At 52.3% G+C, this 19,757-nt stretch overlaps 1 protein-coding gene across 2 annotated transcripts; it reads right to left on the bottom strand.

The window, feature by feature from the left end:
- Positions 1-1,030: 1,030 nt before the first annotated feature.
- Positions 1,031-18,326, bottom strand: Dmkn (dermokine). Of its 2 annotated transcripts, XM_036182130.1 has the most exons (20): positions 17,958-18,326; positions 17,596-17,754; positions 17,447-17,503; positions 17,199-17,243; positions 16,894-17,106; positions 15,929-15,973; positions 15,298-15,354; positions 15,075-15,125; positions 12,821-12,868; positions 11,328-11,387; positions 11,130-11,177; positions 10,700-10,747; positions 6,497-6,553; positions 5,821-5,865; positions 4,187-4,234; positions 4,025-4,075; positions 3,585-3,653; positions 2,156-2,182; positions 1,994-2,041; positions 1,031-1,331 (listed from the first exon to the last, which is right to left on the bottom strand). In XM_036182130.1, exons 1-19 carry the CDS (start codon positions 18,324-18,326, stop codon positions 1,994-1,996), a joined length of 1,545 nt encoding a protein of 514 aa, XP_036038023.1. In that variant the 3' UTR covers positions 1,031-1,331. The 2 variants fall into 2 exon arrangements, with proteins under 2 accessions (XP_036038023.1, XP_036038104.1); XM_036182211.1 differs by lacking the exons at positions 5,821-5,865; positions 6,497-6,553; positions 10,700-10,747; ... (9 more) ...; positions 17,596-17,754; positions 17,958-18,326 and adding an exon at positions 5,463-5,560.
- Between the last annotated feature and the right edge of the window lie 1,431 nt (positions 18,327-19,757).

A 19,757-nucleotide genomic window follows, 5' to 3' on the forward strand; every position in this document is an offset into this window, starting at 1 on the left:
CTGTGCCCAGTGCCCGAGCGGCTCCCACCGGTTCACCACTGGCCTTCCTCAGTGTCACAGCAGCAATTGCATGGCAAGGTAGTGACTTTGGCTCCCCTTCATTCCCCAGCTTCCTAAATGCTGCCACCACCTGCCGGTCCCCACCCAACCGTGAGTATTATGACACACCCAGCATATGCTCTACCAGTCATTGCTGGTGAGAGGGCTGAGGAGCCAGACCAGAGCCAAGTCAGGTTTCTAACAGCCCTGCCAGGGACCAGGCCTTAGTTTTGGTTTACTGGAACTGGCTGGAGCTGAGCAAGCTGTTCTCAGGAAGACCACAACTCAGGGGCAACCAATCAGCAGATGCCTCACATCCTCCTGCTGGTTCAACAGATGCCCTCCCCCAGCCTTCTGCTAGCTAAAGATAGCTTTTCCTACCCTCTGGTCAACAAGCCCCTAACCACTACAGACTCCAACCAGTCAGCCCCCAGACTAATCTTTCCTCTACCAATCAGCACCAGATTAATCTCTCCTCCCTGGAATTCCCCTAACTCCGCTTAAAAGGAGCTTGCCACCTCCCTTTGGGGGTCACTCCTTGCCACCCCAACATGTTTTGGAAATAAATGCCCTTGCTAAATTGCATACGTGACTGTTTGTCTTTCTTGGGGCTTCTTTCGGACCCTGACAGCTGGTCTGCCCTGCCCGGTCCCTGTGTGTCCCCACCCCCAGAACTGGTCTGTTGTTTTGAACAGCCTCCTCTGGCCACCAAACACCTACAGCTACTGTAAGCATGATATTTGTATGCTAGGCAAAAATTGTTTTTGAAGATGGAGAAACTTACATGAAGCCATCCATCAGCTAGCTGCAACCCGTGTTACCCAAACCTAAACCCGGGTCTCATCTCTCTCCAGCTAACCACATCTCTCATTCTACACTCAGGAAAAGGGTTCTCAGCCAGAAACCCATCCTTCCATTCCTCCACACCCTGGTCAGCCGGGTTGTATTGAAGAATAACACGTGGAGAAAGTCTTGGGAAAACAAAGTCGTGTTTTATTTCCACGGAGAAGCTTGAAGTAGGGAGTTCCTAGTGCGTTATGGGAACTTCCCGTCACAAATGGGAGGAGAAGACACTGGCTGGTAATCCGATGGGGCTGATTGTGATTTGTCTCCGAGACACCACAGCCAAATGAGGAGGATGAGAAGAGGTAAACCAGGTCCCTAGGTGGGATGATGGGGTGTTGTCAACACCCAGGTAGCTCTGTCGCAGCAGAGAGGACTGTGGGTAAGTACAATCAAGCTCCCTGAAGACCTGTGTTCATGAAGTGTCAGCAGTGTCTAGAAGAAAGTTTCTAGAAGAAAAAACACAAAAGGAGGAGAAAAACAAACTGTAGAGCGCAGCCATGCCCACGTCGATGGGAAGCGAACACTCTTTCACAAAGATTCCTATCCCGTCCACCTTCAGCCTCCTCAGGAAACAAATTTTGTGGTCTCACTGAGGTGTTCAGTAACCTTTCCAGGCCAGGCATGGTAGTACACACCTGTGCCACCAGCACCTGGGAGGCTGAGGTGAGAGAAATTAGTAGTTCGAAGCCACCCCGAGCTATACAGAAAGACCCTGTCTCAAAAATGCAAAACAAAAACCTTACCAAGAAGAACAGACTTCCATCCTGGGGCCTCACTTCACCATACCTCTGAAGCTTTGCCTCCTAGAAGGCTCATCTGCCTGTGAGCAGCACAGGCCAGCCTTCTCCTTGGTTCTGTGCCTGTGTGGTTCCCTCTCTGTTCAGCCCTTCATCCTCACTCACACACAGTCCCATGTGTCCTGGACCATTTTCCAGGTCTCACAAAGAGAGTACCCCTCTTCTGTATCCACCCCGAGGAAACCTGAGGTTTGCTGCTGCTGCTGCTGCTCACCGAAGTCCATGGAAATGCCCAGCTCCCAGCCTGCCCCAGAGGTGGCCACTCCTGCTCCCGACGTTCACCCACTTGTGTGGCCCACTCTGACACTTACCTACCAAAACTTCAGCCACTTCAGCAGGCCAGGTTGTGCCCGGGAAGCCTGTGGGACAAGAAGGATGGCTGAGTAGACATCACACTGTTAACTCTACCCTCAGCAGCCTCGGGTCCCTCTGTCTCCAGCTGCATCTTCTCAACCCCCCCCCCCCATACTCACCGAGGATGATGAAGGAGTGACTCCTCCCTGGAAAGAGAAGATCAAAGAAGGTGACATGAGGCCATGGCAGCCCTCTCTAGGCTCTACTTTGGCCTCAGGCTCCCCAAGGTCCCCTCTGGTGGGCACAAGCCAACATTATCAGCAAGGTCCTTCAGGCTGGTTGTGGATACTCAGTCTGTGGATTTTCCCCCAGAGCATACATTTTATCTAGGATGATACTGAATAATGGCCCCCCAAACACACAACAATGGAGGAATAGGAGATCTCTCCTGTCCATGAGATAGATGGAAGTCAGCCTATGGTGGCATTTCCTTCAAAGTAAAAGTGTCTCACACATAATAGGCTAGCATCCTACCTCTGAGTACATCCCTAGCTCTTTTTTGACCTTTATCTTTTGAGACAGAATTTCTCTAAGTTGACCAGGCTAGATTGAACTCTGTAGCCCAGGCAGTACTTGAACTTGTGATTCTCCTGCCTCAGCCACCATCCCCACCCCAACCCAAGTAGCTGGGATGATAGGCCACCAAGCTCCGAGTTCTCTAATCTTAGAAGTGGCTTCTTTCGCCAGGGCCTCAGTGTTCTGGCAAATGGAAGAAGTCACTGGTCTGGCTTTTCTTTTTGAGCCTCATTAGAGTCTACCATATTCACTCTCTGGTATTATAATATCACCTTGCTTATTTCCTGACTAGTTGGCTGGCTGGCTGATGGGTTGCAATTCTAGGAGTGGAGCTCAGGGCCTTTCCTCTGCCAGATGGGCCCTCTGCCATGGAGCCACACCCCTAACTCCTAAGAATGCCTTCTGATTTGTTTGTTTGTTTATTATTCGTCTATGTTGTAAGAGTATGTATTTGGGCCACAGTGCACAAGTGGAGGTCAGAGGACATGAAAGAGTCAGTTCTCTCCTCCCACCACGTGGGTGCAGGGAATCGATCTCAGGTTGTGAGGCTTAGCAGCAAGCACCTTTACCTGCTGAGCCAGCTCATGGGCTAAGACTACCTTCTCTGCAACCATGCAAAACAAGTCTCTCAACTGCCCACGTCCCACCTCTGAGGCACAAAGAATCCAATTTCCCACCAACCAAGAGTCCCTAAGCTTAGCTTCTAGGATGCACTAGGCCGCTTTCCTCCACCCCAGCTGCTGTCCCACAAAGGGCAAGAAAGCCACACTATGAAGCAAGTCTGTGTGTTTGGCCTGGTGGCTGTAATCTGTCCGTATGGAAGCATTTTGTTGCTCAGGTTTCTCCCCTGCATGTACTTCCAAGCAGCTGTCAGGGCAGTGTGTGTGTGTGTGTGTGTGTGTGTGTACACTGGGGTCCCCCTTTCAAAGCAGTGTGATGGAGAAAGGAGGCAAGCCTCTCCCTGCTCCAAGCACACACACACACACACACACACACACACAGAAAGAGAGAGAGAGCTTTTTCAAAACTCACCTTGGTAGTGGTCTTGGCATAGTATTGCCAGTTGTAAGTAGGATTCCCCTGCGGGTTATTGTAGTAGTTCTGGGGGAAACAAAAGGGTGTGAGGGTGCAGAGGAGACGGGAAGATGGCATTTCATTATGTAATAAACATGACACTTTTTTGTCCAGACAACAGGTTTCTTAGAAACCCGTGCTTTGTAACATGGGCTTTCTTTCATGTTACCCCACAGTACCAACTGGAGCCCACCCCATCAGGTCCTTCCTCCTCCTCCCTGGTCCCTATCACCCCAGCAGGTCCTTCCTCCTCCTCCCTGGTCCCTATCACCCAAGCAGGTCCTTCTTCCTCCTCCCTGGTCCCTATCCCAGCTCCCCAAGAGTGACATGGGAGGCAAGCGTAGGTGACAGGAGAAAGGGTAACACTTCAGTTAGGTGTCGGGGAGGAGATAGCTTGCCTTGGCTGTGACAGCTGACAGTTCTTGTCTTGCTGCTTCAGGTTGAGAAAACTATCAGGTGGAGGAGAGACAACAGAGAGAATTTCAGATTAGCCAGCCTTGAGAATGGGCCTGAGAGAGACTCAGGGCTTTCCAGGGAAGCCTGTGGACAGAGGGACTCACCTGATCAGCGCCACCTGCCCTCTTCTGTAGCGATGACAGATCAGAGTCCTAAAAAGAGCCGGAAGCTGTGGTCAGCAGTTCCTCAGCCCTCCAGGCCTTGCCAGCTTCCAAAGCGCAGACATGCCACTGCCTCAGCTCTACTTCCTCTTGGGGCTCTGCCTATCCCTCCCCACCCCTGTAATGGTCCCAGCTAAGTCCAGTAGGGCTGGAGGATGCCGATGGCCCAGACAGATAGAGGATGCGGATTTCCACACTCAGGACTGGGGAGCAATGGTGGAGAGTGGAGTTGGGTAATAGCACCACCCCCACAGTGTGGGACACACACCACCCCCACAGTGTGGGACACACACCACCCCCACAGGTGCCGCAGTGAGGGACACCAGCAATACCACCTCTACAGGTGCTGCATGGTTGGAAGCTCTGAGTGGAGATGGTGCTAGAATAACAAAGGAGATGAACATGTGTCTCTCAGCCCTAGCCCTGCCAGCTGGCAGACACTGCAGCTCCCTCTAGGCCTCTTGATCCTGCTATACTGAGGTTATTCTCGATGGGATGCTTAAAGCTCAGTGATTAGGTTAGTTCCCAGGAAAGGGAAGACAGGCAAGGAGGCATTTAGAGCAGCTTCAGTGTGCTCCCCACAGCTCCTCAACATCTGACACAGGCAACAAGGATCACACCCACAATCAGGATCTCCACCACCGAGCCACACCCCAGCCCCTCACTGGGGGATTCTAGGCAGGGGCTCTACCACTGAGCCACACCCCAGCCCCTCACTGGGGGATTCCAGGCAGGGGCTCTACCACTGAACTACACCCCCAGCCCCTTGACACTTAGCCCCACTACTAGCTCTGACACTGAGGTCACAAACTGGTCACTCACAGGCCTTTAGACACTTTTTGTTTGATCTTCTTTTTTTTTAAAAAAAGTTGAAAATGATTTAAAATCAGATTTCTAGTTTTTCTTGAAAAAAAAAATTACACTGTAGTAACTCAGGTCCCACATGTGTGCATGAGGAACTCAGACAGTATTGTCTCAGTTCTGGTTCCCAAAGGCCACTAGCCATTCAACATTGCTGTGTGACTTTCTAGATGACACAGTGGACCTGCTCATCCTCCCCAAGACCCAGCTGTTCAGGCTTCTCGCACCAACCTGAATGCCTGATTCCCCTCAGCATCCTTCCCTGTACCCCTGTGCCATCGCTTGAGAGTTGACCCCGAGTCCTTTCTTCCTCCCCATCTTGGGGTCTCCCCTCCACCCACTTTCCCTCGGTACCCACCCAGCTGTGGCTGTCTCCGCACCAGGCCACGCCCAGCAGCATAAGCAGCAGAGCCGAGACAGTGCCTGGCTTCATGGTCCTGCTCTGGTGTAATAAGTCCCAAGCCTCTGGCCCCGGGATTTTATCCTACGGAGACCCCTCCCACCTCACTCCTGACTCATAGCTTCTCTCCTGCTCCACCCAACTCAGGATTGCATAGACCAAAAAAAGTGGGAGGGGATGTTGTCTTCCTTCATCAGGGACAGGAGGAAACCCAGACAGGGACATCAGTAAGCCATCTGTCACGGACTGCCAAACCTGAGTCCCAAGAGCTAAGCTGCCTCAACCCAAAATGAGAAGCTTTGTCCAACCCCCTTACCTCAATCTGTTTCCAGTTGAAGTAGGGAGTTTTGCGTTTGAAATTCTGGAAGGAGAAGAAGAGATGAGAGAGTGTCCATGGTATCAGAACTCAGAAATGACAGCAGCACACGGGGCCGGGTGCCAGGCGGCCACGAGAAAGGCCAGGTGTGCCTTGGAGTTGGGTGAAGATAAGCATATGGGAAGCTGAGAGTGCTTGGATTTGAGATAGTGTTGGGGATAAAATACAATGAGATGGTCCATCTCCAAGATGAAAAGAGTCATCAGGTGCAGTGGTACACACCCAGAACCCCTGCACTCCTAAAGCCAAGACGAGGATTGTGAGTTCCAAGCTAGCCCAGGTTACACAGTGAATTCAAGGCCAGCCTGGGCCAGCTAGTGAGTTCAAAGCTAGCTAGGGCTACATGGTGAGATTCCCCCCTCAAAAATATACAATAACAGCTGGAAAAAAGTGAGGGAGAAGCTGGGGGGGGGGGGCGGTCACTTAGTAACCGGGCTTGCTTAGCACGTGCAAAGCTCCATGTTGGATCTCCAGCACTGCAGAAATGAAACAAACACCCCCAAACGAAGAACAATGTTGGTGGTAGGTGGGATACAGCTGCTTTGCGGGACACACATGGTAAGGGGGGCATGATGGTCAAGATCCCCAGGTCTTTGGAAAGTGGGACTTCTCCTACCTCCCAGAGTCTGCGGAAGTAGAGTAAGGCTCGGGTGCTGGGAGGTGGGAGGCGACCCTGTGAACAAAAGATGGGGAACAGGTTAGCAGGGAGCCCCGCCGCTGCTCATCTAAAGCCCCAACACCCACTCCTGCCTCTTTTCAGCCTTCAGAGATGCCTCTTAACTAAGGTGTGAAAGGCATGCTGGGAGTCCCTAGGGACACCAGAACCTGGAAATGGAGAGAGAGAGAGACTGGCTAGATAGATGTCTGTGCTGTGTGCCTGCTCATGCCCAGCTCTGTCCCTCTCCCTGGTACAACACAACCCTCACATGCCCCTCAGGACCCAGGGCTACCACAGTCACCAGCACATCTCCCTGCCCCCTCCCAGGACAACAGTGGAGGCGAAGAAAGGAGCAGAGACCAGCAGTGTGGGACAGCTATGGTTTATTTCCAGGGGGCAGGGTGAGAGTTGGGGGTGAGGGAATGGTAGGACCCCCATCCAGCTTGTAGCTCCTCATCTGGTGGTCATGGTTTGCGAAAGCTCCCTTTGTCCTGAGCAGAGAAATGGGTTCTAAGAGGAAGCTAGAGGAGTTGGGATCTCTGGGGGAGCAGTGGACAGGGGGCAGGGCTGGCAGGGAACCCTGCCCTCAAATTCTGCATGGATCATATAAGACTGCCATCACTCCACACAAACCCCAGGCCCCAGCTGGAGCTAGAGGCCCTCCTCTGGCTCACTCCATTGGCTGAAGTGCTCGGCTCCCTCATCCCCTTCCCACTGGGGAAGACTAGAGCTGGGTGCCCTCTCCTGCCCAGCTATGCCTCCCCCTTCTTCCAGACTGACCTGCTGAGAGGCCAGTCCCTGTGGATCCCACCTAGCTAGCATTCCCCAGATGGGCAAAATGCCTAGTGAAGTGCCAGCCTCTGTCTTGGCCTCCTTGGGGATCCTTAGTCCCCAAGGACCACAGCAAAGAGGTTTGCCCCACCAGAAACTGTTTTCTTAAAAAACAGACCTCCCTTTCCAGGCATGGTGTGCATGCCTGGAAGCTCAGCTCTCAGGAGGCTGAGTCAGGAAACCTCAGGTTTGAGGTAAACCTGGGCTACCTATTGAGTTCAAGGCTAGCCTGAGCTACATTGGGAGGCTCTGTCTCAAAGTTAAATAATAAAGCAAAAAAATAAAACAGAATATATTTTGTCCATTTAAACCAGAAACTTGTTGCCACTGAAAAAAACCATCTCTCCTGCCTTTGCCTCAGCCCCCAGAAGCCAAGAGCACACTCCTGAGGTTAGACAATTCTGTTCCCATTTTACCATGGCCCAGTCTCCCACAGAGACCCCAAGTCTTGGAAAGGATGTTTTAGAATAAGGATTAAAATTTCAGCAGCTCAAAGGGCCGATCAGGCGGCTGGAATGCTTGACAGACAGGTTCAGAGTAGCTTCTAGAGAACAAGGGTCCACAGCACAAAGTAGGACCACTCTGTCCCATGAAGGGGGCTCCCAGAGAGACCAAATCATTCAAGATAAGTCAGGTACCTAAGTCATTATGAAGTCATCCAATTTTTAAACTTCAGCAAGTAATTTATATTATTTTTTTAAATTTATATTATTTTTTTAAATTTATATTATTTTTTTAATGTGTCTTGGTGACTCATGATAAAGCCACCCCATCTCTTGGGTATGTACTGTTGTTTCTTAACACCCTCCAACTCTCCTGAGCCTAGTGTCTCAGGCCTGTCATTCTAGCTACTTAGGAGGCTGAGGCAGGAGGATCATGAGTTTCAGGACTGCTTTGACAACTTAATGAAACTTTGCCTCAAAATAAAAAGTGAAAAGAATGCTAGAGAGGTGACTCAGTGGTAGAGCCCCTGCCTAGAATCCCCCAGTGAGGGGCTGGGGTGTGGCTCAGTGGTCGAGCCCCTGCCTAGAATCCCCCAGTGAGGGGCTGGGGTGTGGCTCAGTGGTAGAGCCCCTGCCTAGAATCCCCCAGCGAGGGGCTGGGGTGTGGCTCAGTGGTAGAGCCCCTGCCTAGAATCTCCCAGTGAGGGGCTGGGGTGTGGCTCAGTGGTAGAGCCCTGCCTAGAATCCCCAGTGAGGGGCTGGGGTGTGGCTCAGTGGTTAGAGCCCCTGCCTAGAATCCCCAGTGAGGGGCTGGGGTGTGGCTCAGTGGTAGAGCATCTGCCTAGAATCCCCCAGTGAGGGGCTGGGGTGTGGCTCAGTGGTAGAGCCCCTGACCTAGAAATCCCCTGTGAGCGGAGTTGGGGTGCTCAGTGGTAGAGCCCTGCCTAAGAAGTTCCCCCAGTTGGAGGGCTTGGGGTGTGGGCTTCAGTGGTAGAGCCCCTGCCTAGAATCCCCCAGTGAGGGGCTGGGGTGTGGGCTCAGCGGTAGAGCCCTTGCCTAGAATCCCCCCAGTGGAGGGGCTGGGGTGACTCAAGTGGTAGAGCCCCTGCCTAGAATCCCCAGTGAGGGCTGGGTGTGGCTCAGTGGTAGAGCCCCTGCCTAGAATCCCCCAGTGAGGGGCTGGGGTGTGGCTCAGTGGTAGAGCCCCTGCTAGAATCCCCAGTGAGGGCTGGGGTGTGGCTCAGTGGTAGAGCCCCTGCCTAGAATCCCCCCAGTGAGGGGCTGGGGTGTGGTCTGTGGTAGAGCCCCTGCCTAGAATCCCCCAGTGAGGGGCTGGGGTGTGGCCCAGTGGTAGAGCCCCTGCCTAGAATCCCCCAGTGAGGGGCTGGGGTGTGGCTCAGTGGTAGAACACTTTGTCTGGCTCTCTTTTGTCTCAATCCCAAGCACTGAAAAAAAATGAATTATTTGAAGTAAAAATAGGGCTGGACAGATGGCTCAGGATTTAAAAGTACTTGTTCTTGCAGAGGACAGAGTTCAGCTCCCAGCACCCACATCAGGCAGCTCACACCTGCCTGTAACTCCAGCTCCAGGGATCCAGTGCCCTCCTCTGGCCTCCATGGGTACCGCTCCCCAACACACAGAGACACACACAAGGAACAAAATTTTAAACTTTTAAGAAAGGTAATTTTTTTTTAAGTAAAAATAAACTCCAGGAACTAATGTCATCCATTGTCACGGTTTCTGCCAGAGACTTTGGATTTTTTTTTTTCCTTCATCCCTCTAATTTCCCATCAAGCTATCATGATGTCAAACTATCCTGGCCAAGGGCATCCACTGTGAAAGGGAGGGGCAGGGCGGAAGAAGGAGGAAGGGTCTCACTGCCCCAGCTGTGAGGATTATATGTGAGCAGGGTCACTCCCGAGACCTGTCACACATCTGGTACTCAGCAGCTCCCCCTGTCCATTCTCCTTGTCTCTCTCGGTTTTTCAGTCTACATATGACCTTGTAGGTCCACATGACTCCCCATTCAGTGAATTCTCTAGGATCATGCCTACTCAGTCTGCCTAATCCCTTTTGTGTAGAGCTGGGACTGAATCCCGAGTTTCACCAGTGCTAGGTAAACAGCTCTACCACTGAGTCACACCCCAGCCCCTCACTGGGGGATTCTAGGCAGGGGCTCTACCACTGAGCCACACCCCAGCCCCTCACTGGGGGATTCTAGGCAGGGGCTCTACCACTGAGTCACACCCCCAGCCCCTCACTGGAGGATTCTAGGCAGGGGCTCTACCACTGAGCCACACCCCACCCCTCACTGGGGGATTCTAGGCAAGGGCTCTACCACTGAACCACACCCCCAGCCCCTCACTGGAGGATTCCAGGCAGGGGCTCTACCACTGAGTCACACCCCAGCCCCTCACTGGGGGATTCTAGGCAGGGGCTCCACACTGAGTTTCAAGTCAGACCTTCACTGATGGACTTTAAATTTAAGATATCATCTCTTAAATTGCCCAAGCAAGCTGTGAACTCACTCTGTAGTCCAGGGTGGCCTTGTATTTGCCAATCCTATTGCCTCTTCTTCGCAGTTGCCGAGATGACAAACCTGCACCTCACAGGTCTAAAGGGGAGACTGAGGCTGAGGAGTCACTTGGTTCTTTATATTAAGATATTAAAGACAGTCATCTCCTCTGCTCATTGCCAGCATCCAACAATTTCCGAATTCACCCTATCTTTTCAGGTCTCCATTGGCTCCCCACATAGACACATTTGGTTTGATCATTTGCCAAATGGTCATGATTACTCTTCTCCTGCCTCACCGTGAAGATATCTAGCTCTCCTCCCTCTGGTCCTCTGCTCTCAAACCATCGGGGCGTGGGCTTCTGGCCCTTACCTTGTTTATGGCATCCCAGTTAATGAAACCCAACTTGGATTTGAAATTCTGCAGAGAAAACAAAAAGAAATGTCCAAATCAGATCATGAAACAATGTCTGGCTTTTTGTTTTGTTTTCTTTTGTTTGGCTTTTCAGGCCGGAAAAGGTCAAGAGCACTGGATGCTCTTCCAGGGGATGTGAGTTCTATTCCCAGCACCCTGCATGGTGGTTCACAGCCATCTCCAATTCCAGTTCCAAGAGATCTAATGCCCTCTTCTGGCCTCTGCTGGCACCAGATGCACATGTGGTACACAGACATTTATGCGGGCGAAGCACTCATGTGTATAAAATGAAAATAAAATTTAAAAGAAAAAGTCAAGACTATGGCTTTCTCTTGGGACGTGGAGGACTGAGGAAGTGGGGCCCCCTAAGGGGGGCCAAGCAGCTTACCTCCCAAAAACTGTCAAAGTTGAAGGGCAAGGAAGACGGGTCGGAGTTCTAAGGAGTGGATGAGAAAGAGCAGACAGTTAAGAGTCCACTTTGTGAGCAAGAGGCGGAGGCAGGAGATGCGGGTGTCAGGAAGGAACAAGGCACAAGGATGCCCGACACCCCAGTCCTGGCCCAAGGCAAAGTAAGAGTTCCACTCACCACAGCTTTGAGACCACTGACCGCTTCATTATGCTCACTGTCCCCATTGGATCCATGCTCCTGGGTAGGGAAAGGAGGCCATGTTGAAGGCCCAAGTTCACCCCCACACAAGCGCCTGCCAGTCTGTCCCAGGCCCAGCCACCTCCACCAATGGGCCTGCGTCTCTCCTTCTCGTCATAACCTTTCTCTTCTCTCTCGCACACCTGAACTCCCAGCTCAAAAAGATGAATGACTTCAACCACGCAGCTGACCCGATCTCTCGAGACATGCACACACTTTGTAGCCCAGGCTGGCCCCAAACTTGCAGTGATCTTCCTGTGTCAGCCTCCCAGGTTTACAGTGGTTACAGTGATCCACCACCATGCCTGATGGTCACATTTGTGCCTCCACTTCCTTCTGCCCGGCCCCACCAAAGGCCAGTGAAAATAATGAAAGGCAATGTGTGGCCCCACTGTGCTCCAAGCACCACAGCATGGGATGGATTTGCAATGACTTCATTTCTCCAGAAGTGGCCAACAGGGCCTCTAGACTGACCTGCCTGTCTAGACCCTGCATTACCTCAGTTTGATGATAATACAGAGAAGTCAACAGTCGATAAGGAAGATGGACAGGTCAGGGTTCACTGTCCCTTCTTATGCTAGGGAGCCAGACTCAAAGAAGTCAATTGACGTGCCTGAAAAAGCCTAGATGAGGGGCGGTGGGCCTGACTCTTAACCCCCATCTTTATACCCAAAGTTCAGCAACCTGCCTCTTCTCCATACTTACTTATTAAGCACATTTAAATGTACCTATATGTATGTCTGTATGTATATATATGCATATATATGTATATGCATGTATATCCTATTGATCTCTATTCAGGGGACAGGTATCACTGGGAACTGAACCTAGAGTCTCACATATGTTGAGCAAGTGTTCTACCACTGAGCCACACCCCAGCCCCTCACTGGGGGATTCTAGGCAGGGGCTCTACCACTGAGCCACTCTCCCAGCCCCTCAATGGGGGATTCTAGGCAGGGGCTCTACCACTGAGCCACACCCCAGCCCCTCACTGGGGATTCTAGACAGGGGCTCTACCATTGAACCACTCCCTGGTTCTCTTTTGCTTTTTAAAATAGGATTTCTCTAAGTTGCCCCAGAATGGCCTTGAACATACTCTATAGACCAGGCGGTCCTTGAATTTGTGATCCTCCTGCCTCATCCTCCCTAGTAACTGGGATTAGAAGTCTTGCCTCCAGGCCTAGTCTCTGTTCCTGTTACTTTTGACTGATTTCACATCTGCCATCAGTCTGGCTCTGATCCCAAACAGAAGGAGGAAGGGAACCAGTGGTAGAGGAGGGAGGGAGATCCCAGCCGCCACTTTGGTTTCCTGGTTGTCAGTCAGCAGTTTAAGAGATGCTTGGGAGAGGATACAGGTATTTTTGTCTCTTGACATTCTGTCCCACTTTCCACTGTCCCTGCTGCTAAGCCACCCTGGCTGTCCCCTGACTCACCTGGTAGTCGTGGGAGCCCCCAAGGAGACGGCTACTTTCTCTGCTTTCCTGGGGAGACATAAAGGCAGAATTCAGTTTGGGAGGAGAGGGCAGGACAGACAGGCGCAGGGGTGGAGAGGGGGGTTCAAACAGCGTCTTCTCTCCCGTGACTCTACCAGATCCTACTTCAACCTCTCACACTATTAGTGCTGAATAATACGCCACCCTCTGTTAATATTTATTTCTCCAGAACCCAGCGACAAGCGCCATTGCCACTAAGTCAACTGAATCTCCCCTGGCCAGGCTGCTGGACTAAATTGACAGAGTAGAAACTCCAGATGGGCTGGTGTCTGCACTGGGCAGAAAGGGAGCGGCAGCCAGTGAGCCTGTGGGTTGAAGGCACACGGTATGGCTACTTAGCCACCTCCTGAGTTAGAAGTCAGCAGTTCCATTGTTTGCTCCTCATTCCCAGAGCTCACTCCCCAGCCAGGGACCTGGCCAGGATGGAGGATACCTACCCTGTTAGCATTGCTACTGAAGACTTGTGACTACTGTTTCATTTGTAAGTAGAGTGTCTATTCTTAAAGACTGCTGTCCCCCTGCCCTAATGTCCCCTGGGACCTCTGGGACCTCCCTGTTCTCTGCTAAACTACCATAAAAGAAAGAAAAGCAGAAAAATATGTAAGTACTTGTAAATACTAGAAAATGTTAGACATTTGAAATAATACACCAGTGGCAGAGAACATAGAAACAGTGATGTTATTGACTCCGTTTCTTCTTCTTCTTGTCTGTCTGTCTGTTTGTTTGTCTGTCTGTCTGTTTGTTTGTTTTTCGAGACAGGGTTTCTCTGCATAGACCAGGCTGTCCTGGATCTCAGAGATCTGCCTGCCTCTGCCTCCTGAGTGCCAGGTCTAAAGGCGTGTGCCACCACACCCAGCTGACTCCCTGTGTTCTTAAAGCTGATTTAAAAAATAAATAAGTAATAAATAAATAAAGGAACAAGCGTTGACAAGCTGAAAGAGTTGCTCTTCAAACCTGGGAACTCATAAAAGTTAGCACCCTAACATTCACGTTCTTCGGAAAGCTGCCTCTGCTCAGCCTCTCCATCTTCTCCCCATCTCATCTTGCCCTTTGCTCAATGTCCTCTGCTGCCACCCGGGCCCAGCCCAGCAGCCACAGCATCTCCAAGGAACAGATGAGAAACTCTTGAGTCCCGGCCCCACCCCAGATCTGCTGGCTCAATCTGCATTTTGCACAAGACCTCTAGGTGGGGACAGGAATGTCACACTTACTCAGCCAGCATCACTGCGGGTGCTGACCTTAGTGCCCCGATTTCCGGAATAACTAGGTAAGTGTGTATATGTTCTGCTCCTCTACTGGCGTTCACTGGATTCTGGTCACTGGCCAGGGACGGGACATTTGAAATGACTGTCTCTAAAATGGACTGATAAAATACTGACAGTGGGCATAGTGGTGCATGCCTGTAACACTGGCACTCAAGAGACAGAGGCAGGAGGATCAAAAGTGTGAAGGTAGCCTGGGCTCAAGTGAGAGCCTTTCTCAAAAATAAGTAAATGAAATTGGACTGGTTTCCACATGGATTCCTCATAGCCTCATCTGGATATAAAGCAAAGCGTGATGCATGAGAGTTTTCCATCCAAGTTTAAGGCCTGTTTGGGAGTTCAAGGCCAGCCTGGGGAACTTAGTGAGCCCCTGTCTCAAGGTAAAAACTAAACAGAAGCTGGACCTGGTGATTTATGTCTGTAATTCCAGCACTTATAAGGCTCAGGCAAAAGGATTTCTGTGGGTTTGAGGCCAGTCTGGACTGATCCTTTTAGTGAAATATTGTCTTAAAAAAGAGAGAGGGAGGGAGGGAGGGAGGGAGGAAGGGAGGAAGAAAGAGAAAGAAAAGAAAAGGAAAGAAAAGGAAGGAAAAGAAAATAAAGACTAATTCCATGGTAGAACATTTGCCTAGAACCCCCCAGTGAAGATCTGTGGCCCATTGGTAAAGTGGTTGCCTACCATGAACAAGGCCCGTGGTTCAATCCCTGGCAGCGCACGCGCGCGCACGCACACACACACACAGAAGGAATGCTGTCCCGTTGTCCACTGTGACTTTAGAGACTTGGTATTTTAGGGGTCTCTGTTTGGGTTCCCTCCAAGGGTTGGATGAAGGTGAGCATCAGTAAGGAGGCTGAGCTGAGTGGGCTCCTGAGGCCACGGCATGGTCACAATGGCAAAAGGCTGCCACTGGACAAGTGGGTTTGACTCTCACCTGGCTCCTAGATCCTCCGGCCGAGCGTTCATCATCCCCTGGGTTGTCACACTGGGAGGAAAAGATTTTTTTTTCTCAATCTCCCACTGACCTACAATCTCAGCCCCCATGGTATCAGCATAGCATTCAGCTCCCTTTGGGAGACACCCACCCCACATGTTCAGCCAAGCCCATTCCCGGCCCCTCTTCCAGCATCTGTGTCTGCCCATCCCTGACCACCCACCTCAGGTTTGTTTCCACCACCGCTTCCACCTCTGCTGCCTGAGGATGAGCCAGTTCCCTGCAAGGGAAGAGTCCACATAATGTCTTAAAACTGTATGCTAGGGGCCAGGAGTTCCCAGCCATCTCTCCAGCCTCCATTCTTCCCTCACCTTTGGCCAACCGGTTGCTAGGGGCAATTGAATTTCAGTAAAAGAAGGCCAAGTATGGCCCGGGGTTTGGAAATACACAGTGACTTTGGGAGTCTGAGCTGTTAGCTCTCCAACACACACATACACACACACGCATGCACGCACGCACACACAACTATAAGAAGCTGACACTGTGGGTGAGGCTGAAGAGAGATGACTCAGAGCCAACAAACACATACTCTTCCAGAGGACCCAAGTTCAGTTCCGAGGACTCATGTTGGGCAACTCACAACCGCCTGTAACCCCAGCACCAGGGCCCGTCAGTCTAGCTGCCATGGGCTTCTGCACTCATGAACGTGTACCTACATACACGTACACACCTCATAAAACATTTTTTAAAGAAGTGCCACTAGGGGACGAGCTAGGGCCTGTCCCACCCCTGCCCTTCTTTATGCATCCTTTTTTACAAAATAAAAATAAAAAGAGGGACCCTAGAGTCCTTACCCTGGAGACTGAGTAGCCTTCATCAAAATTCGACGTCTCTATTTCCTGAATGGGAAGAGAAGTACTCTCAGACTCTACACACAAACCACTGGTGATGTTAACAGCGGCTTGTTTATTTGTTTGTTTGTTTATTCCTGTAGCCCAGAATAACCTTGAACTCATTTTAAGTAGCCGTGAATGACCTTAACTCCTGATCCTGCCACCACCCCCAGGGAGCTGGGATTCCATGAGTGTGTCACCACACTAGGCTTATAAGGACCTGGGGATGGAACCCAGGACCTTGTACACGCTAGACTAACACCCTCTACCCACCTCATGCCAGCAGCCTCCATGCATGCCCCCTTTGACTGTACCATTCTCAGACTCCTACGGAAACTTGTACAGCCCCTGAGTTTGGACGCCCTCTCTTGGGGCTCATTTCTAAGGTGCTCCCTTCTAGCTCTCTTACCCATCCCATGGGGGCCTCACATGTGCAGTTTGTTACCAGCGTTGTCTGCCATGCAGCCGTCTTATGTCTCCATGACGACAGCCCACCCCTGTTCTCCCCAAGCATCCCAAACAAGTTGTTTACTTTGTTTGAGTTGTAGCCCTGGCTGGCCTCAAACTCACAGAATCCTCCTGCCTCAGCCTTCCAGGTGCTGGAGAGAACAATATTATCCTACGCCTACTCCTTCCCTCCCCTCACCCTCAGTTCTACTCAGCAAGGAGCAAAGGTTAGACCTGAGCCAGAGCTATCTCACCATGGCAGCTTGCACAGGAAGGGAGTAGGCAATGTAGGAAGTCAGAGCCCCTTTATAGGGAACCCTGTAGTTAGGGCTGGGAGGGGGGACCATGGCTTAAGGAGTCTCAGGATGACCACTGCCACTGAAGCCATCCACTCTTGGGTTGTGACATCTTTAAGAGAAACCCCAGAGTCTGGGTCCTCACCATCAGGACCATCACCCCATCCCAAGGAAGAAACTTACCCGGGACCCAGAACTGCCGCTGCCACTGCTGCCTTGGCCGCTGCTGCCGTGGCTGCTGCCTTGGCCGCTGCTGCCGTGGCTGCTGCCTTGGCCGCTGCTCCCATGGCTATTGCCACTGTTGCTGCCGTGGCCACCATTGCTGCCACCATTGCCACCACCACTGCTGCTTCCCTGCGAGCCAGAAGAACAGCGCAATGGCCAAGGACAGGGTCCCTACACTTGCCCTTGTCCCTGCATAACCCCAGCCCACCTAGAAAGTAATGCATCCCAGCCTTTCCAGACCTGAACCGCAGGCCTCCTCTTACCCCATAGTTGCTTTCACGGGAGCCAGATGGTGGGGGGTTGGTGCACTGTGGATGGAAGGGGACCCCACAAGGCAGAGATGTCAAAGCCACTGCCGCAGGCCAGGCCTCTCTGCTGCCCGTGTCTCAGCTTCCTTACCCACTTCCAGTTCTCTCCCTCTTCCCTGGCCTGTGACTGCCATCCCTCCCCTTCCCTCCTTGCTCCTCCCTGCTCTGTCGCATACACCCAGACCCCTTCCCTTCTATCTTACCCCTGAGTTTTGGTTGTTGCCTCTCACTGACCCGTAGCCAGGCTGAGCCACAGCTCCCTACAGGGAGGGCGAAACCCAGTTTAGGATCCAAAGTACAAGGCAGGGTGGGGAGGGCAGGGTTGAGGGATGGATCTGGGTGGTGACTTTACCTGAGCATTGGTCTCATAGTTGAATGACCTGCCATCGCCACCCTGACCCATAGAGCCACCCAGAGAGTTGGTTCCAAAGTTGCCTTCTGAGGCCCAGGGGGTCCCTTGACCACCAGTACCACCTTGAGAGCCAAACATTCCATGGCCTCCAGACGTCCCCTGAAAGGACAATACACCATCCTTAGTGTGCCCATCTCTGACAATCATAAGAGAGGGAGGGAGCCAGCACAATGTGGGGGTGGGGGATATTCATGACAACCAAAGCAACAGTCCCAGACAGCCACCAAGGAGCCATCTGTTCACCCTTGACCCATTTCTCGACTTCTTGCCCCATCAGCCCACCCAGCTTCCCAGCCACTCACCCAAGACCCGAAGTTGCGGGCAGTATCCATCCCACGTCGAATGACATCCTCAGCCTGTCTGCCAACCTCGTTCCCAGCGTTTCCCAGAGACCGAGCCGCCTCCCCGAGCCTGTGGTCGAAAGCATCCCCTCTGGCCCCCCTCAACGCATAGCCACCTTCTTCTCCATGCCCCTGACCGAGGGCACTCTGGATCCCAGAGCTGGCTGCTTCTTTTGCCCCTTCACCTACAGCCTCTCCGATGGCATCTCCCATGCCCTGCGCAGCACTTGCCCCAGTGCCCTCCTCGCCTCCATTCTGCAGTGGGCTAGCTGCCCCGCTACCCAGACAGAGGGCCAGCAGGAGGCAAGCCAGAGAGCCCCAGAGCTTCATCTCTCCCTCAGGATCTTTGTAGCCCAATCTGTTTCTTGTTCCCTTCACTCTTCCTCTGGACTATGGGACCTCCTGCCTTTCTCTCTCTGCTTCTGACTCCACCTCCCTCAGGACCCACAGCCTTCTCTCTCTGTTCCCAGCTCCCCTGCTTTCCAGAGGCTTCCTTCTTGCCACTGCCCCTTATACTGTAGGTTCCAAGAAGGTAGCAGGGCTGGGCAGTCCAGGATCCCTCCTCCAGTGACTCAGGGCCTATCCACCGATAAGGTAATGAAGCTTAATTGTGAGTGAGAGCCTATGTTGAAACAGAGAGCCGGACATCAGGGAGGGGGGGCTAGGTGAGATGGATGTAAAAAGTGTTCTAGTTGCCTAACCTCAGGAATTTGGGGCACAGGGTGGGGAGAGGAGCATCCGAGGAGATGGGTGTTGATGTCTTCTGGAGGTGGCAGGGCGGGGGTGCTTAGGAAACAGGACTCACAAGCAGGTGAGACCGCAAGGGTGTAAGGAGAGGGAACCCCGATAACAGAGGACCCATCCTGGGGAAGCCAGCATGCTCAGGGGCAGGAAAACAGGAGAGAGGTGGCCTTTTTTGGTCTCTTCTGAAGTGCAGTGGACATTCCCTGCTCTCATCTCTCCCCTGGCACGCCTCCACCTGCAGGTGACTGTCCTTGCACACTTCCATGGTCCGGGAGACACTGGGAACTCCAGGACTGCAGTTAAGTTCTGAGTTTCGGGGACCCTGGTGTTGAAGGAGTGGGAACACTTCTGTGAGTGGCCCAGCAAAGAAGGGTTTGGGCAGCTGTCACTGCGAGCTCAGGGGCCCTGGGAGTGGAGCAGGGGAGCTGGGCGGGTCAGCCACCCCAGGGGAAGAGTAGGCGGGAAAGACCAAGGGAGGGAGAAGCTGACCCAGACACCCATCCTGTTTACCTGGATGGAGGGCCACGTGTGTCTGTAAGAGCTCTCAGCTACTGTGCTGCCCACTCACCATCCATAACCTTCCCCAGGGGCCAGGGAAGCCCTGGAGAGGGAGGAGGGGTCGGCACAGGATCACCCCCTGGCCCTCACCCTTGGTCACGGTTCCCCGGGGAACCGAGCATCCTCCCCACACCTCATCCCTGTTGGACAAGTGTGACTGCTTCTCTGTTCCCAGAGGCCCCGGGCCCTCCCACTTGGAACTGTCTTGTTTCACTGGGCTTCATCACCTCGTTAGGAGGGGCCGGTTTCCATCTGCCTTTCTCAATGTCTCTCAGTCAGTCTCTCCCCACCCCAACATCCGCACCCCAACTTGTAACATTCAACACTTCTCTGTGTATAAACACCATTCCTGACTGTACCCCGCTCCTACCTCCCTGCTGTTCCATTGCTGACACTTAGTGATAATAGTACTAATACTAATAATAATAATCACAGCTCTGGTTTGTCAAAAGCTTTCTA

This window comes from Onychomys torridus, chromosome 1 (genome assembly GCF_903995425.1).
Source record: "Onychomys torridus chromosome 1, mOncTor1.1, whole genome shotgun sequence".
Taxonomy (NCBI): Eukaryota; Metazoa; Chordata; class Mammalia; order Rodentia; family Cricetidae; genus Onychomys; species Onychomys torridus.